The sequence below is a fragment of the Cyprinodon variegatus genome, unplaced genomic scaffold, assembly GCF_000732505.1.
Source record: "Cyprinodon variegatus isolate N-32 unplaced genomic scaffold, C_variegatus-1.0 Scaffold296, whole genome shotgun sequence".
Lineage (NCBI taxonomy): Eukaryota > Metazoa > Chordata > Actinopteri > Cyprinodontiformes > Cyprinodontidae > Cyprinodon > Cyprinodon variegatus.
Genome location: NW_015150749.1, coordinates 469,479 through 478,646, shown reverse-complemented (window position 1 = coordinate 478,646; position 9,168 = coordinate 469,479). Strand labels below are relative to the sequence as shown.

General features: G+C 37.1%; 1 protein-coding gene across 1 annotated transcript; it reads left to right on the top strand.

Annotated features, from left to right (window-relative positions):
• Positions 1 to 5,135: 5,135 nt before the first annotated feature.
• clrn2 (clarin 2) lies at positions 5,136 to 9,128 on the top strand. The gene is made up of 3 exons (XM_015383858.1): positions 5,136 to 5,571; positions 7,439 to 7,618; positions 8,528 to 9,128. The coding sequence occupies exons 1-3, from the start codon at positions 5,319 to 5,321 to the stop codon at positions 8,794 to 8,796; spliced, it is 702 nt and encodes a 233-aa protein (XP_015239344.1). The 5' UTR covers positions 5,136 to 5,318; the 3' UTR covers positions 8,797 to 9,128.
• The last annotated feature ends 40 nt before the right edge of the window (positions 9,129 to 9,168 follow it).

Below are 9,168 nucleotides of genomic sequence, written 5' to 3'. Positions count from 1 at the left end.
ATGCTATCTAAATAAAAGGTATAGTGGACAAAATGTCTGAGGTGACCATTTTTCCATTGTCATTATTTACCTTATTTATCAAAAAATGTTCTGCATAAAATTTATATTTACATGTACTAATATCTACATTAAATAGATTTTTAAGTTATTAAAGTACTAGTTATTTATCTATGATTTTACTGAAGACACGAAGATGACTTGCAGAGACACATAATTTACTCTTTACCCCATGACACAGATATTTGTTCTGAAAAGAGCATGATTTCTTTATATATCAACTTTAATGTTAGTATTTTGATGTCTATAATTAACCACATCGTTTTAGTTGTCAAGTAATAATTAATATTTGAAAAATGCAAATGTTTAATATGTTTGAACATTCCCCTTGAGAATATTACTGCTGCCACTGTCTGTATTAGAGGGGGGGACACTTAACTCTCCATCCATGGTTTGGCTTTAAATCTCAGTGGTTTACCTTTGGCCCTAATCCATGTAGCTAATACAATATACCAGGTGATGTTCTGCTTTTGCTTTTTTGTTTGTTAATATTGGCCTACTTTACTTAGTGTAACATCTTCTGATGATTTTATTCATTATTATTGATTTTATATATTTTATTGTGGCTTGTAAAAGCTTGTTTCAAATTACACTAAAACTTTATTTGGATTGTGTTTTTTTGCTGAACCTTTAAGTCCCCACAGGTTATAATAGCATTTTAATTTAATGGAGAGATTAAATTTTATTTTTCTTATCTTAAGGGGATTGTACGTTTAAGTTCATAAAGAAACAAAATGTCTTTTTGAAGTCCTGCAGCAAATAATTGAATAATAATGATTTTCATTGCATTTCCAGGGCTACCCAAATAACTTTCTCATTTTTTTGTTTTTAAAAAATACTGAAATGACAGCCAAAAATATCATTAAATGGCATAGTTTACTGTATCATTTTCCACTGGCCTGGTCCTGCTAAGGGAGATTTCTTTTTATGGTTTCCTAGATTCCTGGCAGCACCCCTGCATATTGTCATAGCATCATGTTGAATGGCACAGTAAATATAAGGACTTCAAATGGCGGAGATAGATGTGAATAGCAAACCTTTGAACGATTTAATATATGCTGAATGGCTGACGATCAGCTTCCACAGACTCCCAAACACACCCCGATATCTCTGGTAATAGTGATTTTACTAGTCGGTGCATACTTATTGAGTCTGGGGCAGGCAGCACCCCTCTGTTCAGGCACATGAATTACCCTTAAATCACAAAAAACAATTGATAACTACCAGCGTGGAATTTAAGACAAAGGTGAGAGCATGCAAAAAAAGAGGTTATAAAACAGCAATTGTGACATACAATTGCAGATTTGTGCAGTTGTAATTACAGATTTGTGTTTAGAAACTTAACTGTAATTAATCTGAGGACAAAAACATTATTTCCCATGAAAGATGAATTAATCAACATACATTTACAATTACACAAATACAATGTAAATGCAGCAGAAGCTTAATGAAGAATTCCCTGTTGCTGAATTAATTCGTGATTACACTACAGTAGATAGATAGCATTTATCCAACAATAGAAATATGGTTCTCATTTCCTCTGTAGTTCATTTTCTGTCTGTGACTTGGTAACTCGTGAAAGAGGTCAGATACTGTCTGTTCATTCATTATACTACAGAAACCGGATTTTCAGTTCAGACACATGAAATCAGATGGAAAAAGATCAAATTCTTTCTGGTTTGAATTTTGGGCAAACATCTTTTCCATTGTCATTACTTGCCTACTTTTATCAGAAATTATTCTGCACAGCATTTATATTTAGAAATACTAATATCTACAAAAATCGATCATTTAATAAGTTTGTATTAAAATAGTTATCATTTCACTAGATGGCTTGCAGAGACATCATTTTCTCTTTACCCCATAAAACACAAAATCTAGTCCTGAAAAGAGCAAGAATTCTGTACTTATCTTTATCGTTAGTATATTAATGTGCAGAATTGAGCACTGTTTTGTTGTCCAGAAATTGCCAATGTATGAAAAATTAAAATGTTTTTCCCCCATCTGTATTAGAGGGAAATAAATGGTAGAGGTGGCCAATGATTGACCATGGCCAAACCGGGCCCCCCCATCTAGCTCCGCCCCTGCTGCCTACTGAAACCATTTTAAACTTTTATGTTATGGATGGCTTTTCAACAGGCTGCGCCACTGCTAAGTTAACATGGGTATTTATCCCATTGCAAGAGCCTTTTCTATTCCAAGTATGTTGAAATTGTTTTATTAAACCCCAAGCTACAACATATATTACTGATTTGTTTCAGTAACAAACAATATTGTGTTATGCAAATCAGTATTAAACTCCATCCACCCCATGAGTTCCCATATTCCATTTAGAAAACCTCTTGAAGTTCCAGCATCCAGTGTAACAAATATAAAAAAAATCTGAAATGTCTATTCTCCACCAGGGTTCCCTCTAGAGGAAGCATCACTCCAGCCATTGGTTTCAGACATAAAATTCTAAATTTATCAGATTTTCTAAAATATTCAGACTCAAATAAGTTGAATTGCTTTTATTATCTACAGCCTCTGATGTAAAGAACCAAACAAAGATAATTTTCTTCAAAAGTATCAAACTTTTATTAAACATTCCATTCCACAGAATTACTACAATCGATTTCTATTCTCCACAACAGGTCAGGAGGGGCAGCGAGTGTCACCATGAGTCAGTCATGTGGAATCTGACCTCCTTCCAGTTCTGCTCTTCGGTCCCAGTCGAGTCACGTGATCTGCCAATGGAAACCTGGAGAAACGTTCAGACAACAGTGACTGTGGGAAGTACTGCATCACAATCCACTACGGCCATGCATGACAATCCAGTGCAACAAAGGTACACTTCCCCCGGTTTACCTGGATTTTTTTACAATCCGCGGACCGAGGAAAGGTTTAGGAGTTTCCTCTGGGCGCCGCCACGGAGAGCTCAGGAGCGACCCCTACCGGACAGATAGGATCGCGCCACAGCGCCGCTGTGGGACAGATAAAGCCCAACCATGAATCATGAAACAGATATAACATGACCAGGTCTAGAGTTTAACAGATGTACATACAATTCATATTCGTAATTGCAACTCTTCACACCAGTTTTCCTCGTGTTCAGTTATTGAGTTTGCATAGCAAGCGGTTCCACAGGGCCACGCTAACCGGTTCATTCCGGTTTCCAGGACGAGTCAAACAGCTCCTCGAAGTCTCTCAGTTGGTACTCCAGAATGTCCTCGAAGCATGAATCCAGAGCCGCGGACACACTCCTGGGAGACAAAGCCTCGCAGTAGATATGCCCTGAAAATTCAGTAGAACAGGACTCCATTAACAAGGCGTCCATCTTCATATCTGCATACACATTACTCATCAGATACTGGGTAGTGTTTCTAGGCGCCATGCCCCCGGGTGGTGGAGGGGACATAGAGGCCGCAGCAACACGCTCCTCAACGCTGGAACCCACATTCTCTTTCTTCTTTGATTTCCCGGTGTGGATAACGAAAGGCTCGAGCCTAGCCCGCTGTGCTAACCTTTGCGCCCTGCTGGGGTGTTTTTGGAGGGCCGCATCGTTTCGGTTCCTCTTCAAGGTTAATTTCTGGTCGGCAGGATCAAGAAACGTCGTCCAAGTGCCTCTATATCCATGTCGCAGATACTCGGGTTTAGTTGTGTTGGTATTCATCATCTCTAGGCACATTTCTTACTTGATGGGGGAAAAAAGCCACGAGGGGAAAAACTGCAGATGGTTGGTTTCCTCGCTTCCTCTGGAACTTAAACTCCTTAGTATAAAAACAATGATCCAACAGTGTCCACAACTCTTTCCTACTATTAGTTCTCAAAAATGACTAAAAACAACGAATAAAATAGCAATCCGTTTCCCCTGTCTGTACCACACTATTCCCTGTGAAGATACGAGAGATATGTCGGCTAACGTATGAATGACGATGTATTTGAATAGAGGAAAACACCCAAAACCCCTGCCTTGTATGGGTAAATCACAAGGTCGCCCTCTAGCGGTATGGAGGGGAAGTAAACACACTTCAAAAGAGTGACTAAATCAATAATCCATTAATTCTATTAATATTTTGGCAATTATTTACAAATGAAAGTCATAAAAAAATCTATTTTTATGGGCTTATACAAATAAATCAGAATGTCATAAAAATGTAGTTATTTAAATTCATGTTGAAACTTGTGTGAATAATCAGTGTGTTAAGCATTTACTTTAGTTAATTTGAAGGAATTGCTAGAAGCTGGATGTTCAATGTTTTCTTTTAGCAATACTATTCAATAAATATGTAAAAGAAAAACTGAGAGATAGCCTACATTTTTTAAAGATCTGTCTGTCTGTCTGTCTGTCTAATCAAAAATGGCAACAACAAAAGAAATCAATGGCTTAGAATTTATTTTTTTTATCTAAGTGCTGTCTGAATTTGCTGCAGGCTCCTAAACATGCTTATAAGTTGTTCAACTCAAACTCACTTGATGCTTTAAACATCTAGAGTATTTAACAAAATCGTTATATTTTAAAAAGGTTATTTTATGGACGGCGATATGTTGATTCATTGTTTCTTCTTTTTTTGAAGATTTCCCGTGTGATTGTATTTCTCATTTCTTCCTAAAGTATGTTAACTTTTTTTAGCATTTAATTTCCCATTAAATTTGGAGAGATTTTATTTGATTTCCTTTATCTTCTTTCATTTACGATTATGCTTTTTTTTAAGTTTCATATAACTCTTAATTGCAATAGGCTTATTTTAATCTTACAATATTTTTCAGTCATAATTTGTTCAATACGGCAATGAAGCAAAATCTAATAATAAAATCTGTAGCCTGCTTTTTCACAGAGCTCTATCAGGACATTATTTAAGCAAGGCTCTCAGATGACCTTTATGTTTTAATAAACCACATCTATCATTTGGATTAATACATGTGCATAATTACACAGCTGACTGAGTAAAAAAATGCAATACACATAATAAAACAGTTGATTTGAAGTAACAGTTGCAAAGGTTAATTTCTTGCATGGATGAATGTGTGCGTGAGAGCAGGAAGGAGGCGCAGGATGAGGATCGAGTTTCTGCCAGTGAGAGATCACCCTGACGCTCCTGGGTTCAGTTTCTCCTCCCGTGTGACTTAAACATGAACACAAGCGACATGAGTCCATGAGTCCAAACCTTCCTTCTTCTGTCCAGACCCAGAGGAGGCGGTGAAGGGCTCTTTGAACTCATGGTGATCAGCGCGCGCTCCCAGCACAGCGCCCTGTTCCTGGGCCACCATGGGCTCCTAACATGCCTTCTCTCTGGAAACGAATAACATTCTCGGTGGCCTCGGCGCTCTGCCTCTGCTCGGTGGTCCTCCTGGTGGGGGCCCTGTCCACGGAGCGGTGGGTGATCGGGCGGATCCTGTGTAAAACCGGTGTGGACATAGTCAACGCGTCCAGTCCAGAGCTGGAGCAGTTTATTGGGGACATTTACTACGGTTTGTTCCAGGGAGGGAAGACCAAGAGGTGCGGACTCGGGAACAGGCGCTCCAAAATATACAGTAAGATATAAATGAGCTGTGGATCTGGCAGGAAATACTATTTGCTGTTCTACCCCTAAAATGAAATTAATTTCTTGTGGTAAGATGCAATATTATATGGTATTTATGAGGCCATACAGTCAGCTGCATTGTGCTTGATATAAAGATGAAGGCACCAGCTCAGGGTATAAAACTGCAGGCAGGACAAAACTCTGGTTTGATATGTTAAATGCTAAAAGCAGGAAAGATCTCCTCTGATATGCCACCATCTGTTGTTTGATGAAGAGCTGCCCATAATGATCTTCATTTTATAAACAGCTCTCCTCTGCTTTGTTAAATCATCTCCAGAGGTTCTAACAGAGCAACCAGAACTCAGAATTTTAAGCTTCTTCTTTTTTTCTCTCTCCAGATACAGAGTGTTTATATTTTAAAAACACTGTACAGTACAATACTCTATTTGTTTTAATTAGCTGTGTTTTTTTATACACTTCTACTATAACCTTTTCTATTCAATTAAATTGATTTTATTTATATAGCACCAGGTCAACACATGTCATCTCAAGGCACTTTACAGAGATGATTCAAGCAGATCATACATTCAGATCGATTCAAAGTTTTCTATTGAAGGAAAACTAGTTGATTGCATCGACTTATTGACTCGGATAAAATCCCTCACACTAAGTATGCTTGTAGCGACAGTGGAGAAGAAAAAACTCTCTTTTAACAGGAAGAAACCTCCAGCAGAACCAGGCTCAATGTGAGCGGCCATCTGCAGAGGCCGACTGGAGTTCAAGGAGACAGAAGCAGAGATACAAAAAACAACTGTGTTCCAGGAAACACACAGCCAGGCAGATGAGTGCCGAGCTTTTGCTGCTGTAATACCACATTCTATTCAATTTTATTCTATAATTTGCTCTGATGCTGCTACCCTGCAGAAGCCACACATCTGCTCAATAATAAGCTGTCAATTCTGCATGAGTCTAAACTGGAGCATAATAACAGACCTGGCTACTCTTTTTTTCTGATTCATATTTATCCATTCTACATATGTGGGTTTAGTCTCTATGTGTGTTGATATGTATGGAAATAATTTATCAAGTAATTTTTAGAGCTTTCACCAATCCAACTTTAAAAACCCCTGAAAAACTGCTCCGAAATAAGAGTTATTCACCACACGGGGTCCTTTAGTAAGCCTGAAGTGTATAATTATTTGATAAAGAACATATGTCTATATTTGTTTATATATACATTTGCATGATTTTTGCTGTTTCTTCCTTTATATATATGAATATTTTGGAGAAAATCCTTATTATTCTTAAGGAGTTATCTCAGTTTTTTGTTTTTCCCATTGATTGTTTTCATAATTGTGTGTTTTTTTTTTATATACTTTGCAAATAAAAAGAAAGTTTTCCAGCATAGAACATGACAGTCTGTAATGAATGACCAGTTGTTGTAAAGTGTTTACTTGCTTTAATAGTTATACATGTACTCTGTAGAACATGTAGAGATTTTTATTTATTAAAATAACTGTTTATATTATAACAATAATGACCCCTGTATAAAATATTTACAGTTTACACTAATTCATCTTAATAACACTAATTTAAGACATAACTCATATGGAGATTATATAAGTGTTACCGTTTTAGCCTCTTTAATCAAATTTATTTCAACTTTTAGATATAGTTTTATGCAGATGCTGGCTTTTCTTGGTCAGTAGCATTTTTCACTTTAATGTTTTTTTGGTCAAAGTTAGGGCTGTTTATTAAGTAAAAAAGGAGTGCTCTGTAAATTGGTGCCAGACTGAAGTAAATAGGACAGAAAATACATCAATATGAGTTTCACACTCCTCTAAAAGCTCTTCCATCTGCTCTGTTTACTTCTGCAGTTTTTCCCAAGCTGGTGCAGACGCTGAATGGTGGTCTGCACATGATGGTGATTCTCTTCCTGCTGTTGGCTGTGGGCTTCGCCCTGGTCAGTCTGTCCTTCTGCATTTACAACGCTCGTAAAGTGCCCTACCAGAGCATCAAAGGTCACAAAGGACTTTACCTGTGGAATTTTATCGCTGGTAAAGAAATCAAAAAGAAAAAAATGTGTTTCACTTCCATCTCTTTTGCATTGCTCAGCCTTAGTTTTATTTCCTATTCAATTACTGCTAGTCTGGCAGATATAGTTGTTTTTTTCTGTTTTTGCAGCCATTTCTCCAAAAGCAGTAGAACCATACAACAGTGTAACAATATAAACATTTAGGCATATTATATTTTATTTTGAAAATTGCATTCAAAATATTTATACCCTACCTAATAATCTTTAATAGTAATCAAAGCCATCTTATAATTGCTGAACACTGCATTTCCCAGAGTTCAATTGGTATGTGACTGTATATCTTTAGTGATGAGTCTCAAGCTCTCGAGGTTGGAGAGTCTCCTTGCCATCACCATAATCTCCTCTAACATATTCAAGCTGAGATCGTTGCTCGGATTGCTCCAAAATGTTATGCCTCTTCTTGGTAAACTAATAAATATTCTTCTTTTCCTTCAGCTATAAGTTAAATAATGCTGAAGCCAGTATAACCTGTAACACACAGCAGTTTAATATGATATATTTAGTTTTTAATGTTTTGCTAGACTTGTCACATTTGCAATAGTATCTTTTATGCCCTATTTCAACTGTGACAAGTCAATAAAAATATTTTAGTTATCTAAAGATGAAACCAGCTGTTGATCTGATCTGATCTGCACAGATACCATCAGGGGATTACTGTCAGCATATGTAGTCTAAGCATCAGACTTATAATGAATAGGCTACCTTCTGTACTGGGATTGAGGAAGTGTTCTGAATCTGAATGATATTGCTTCTGTAAAAATAAACAGATAAATACTTCTGGTATGTATACAGAACATATAGACTCTCATGAATGCTTATCTGTTACTCAGACTTTTTTATCTGTTTGATTTTTTCTTTTTTCCGTCCACAGCTCTTTTTGGTGCCCTGGGTCTTCTTTGTTTCCTAGCAGCCGTGAAGCACCATCGTCTGACTGAGCGGGTGGCAAACTATCGAGAGAACTTCTTTGTCCTGGAGGTCCTGGAGGACACCTTGGACTGGTCTTTCTGGCTCGGGGTCGGCAGCATCGTGACTCACTTCGCCGTTTGTGGAATGGTTGCCATGAGTCGCATAAAGCTGCCCAAACCGGAGATCAAGAAGCCTGAAGAGCCCACAATCTCTGCCCTGGACCTACTCTATTGAGAAACGCACACAAAAAACTGCTTTGTTTTTCAGTCTGGAAAACAAAAACCACATTCAGTCTGAGATTTGTAATAATGCTGCCTGATTCAACCTACGGTTATTTCAGGAAAAAATATATTTAAAGGACTTTTAATGATGATTTGTGTCAAAAAATAAGTATCTGGAAATAGATTTATTAACATTTTGTTTTGTATTATGTTCTTTTTGGTTCTGAACGGACAAATAATCACTTTGTCACTTATTTAAAGGCATCTAAAATTCAAAACAAGAAATAATAAAAATGTTCTTAATTTGGAAATAGCTGACAAATCACAAAATGCAGAGATACTGTATAATAGATCCATCCATCCATCCATCCATCCATCCATCATG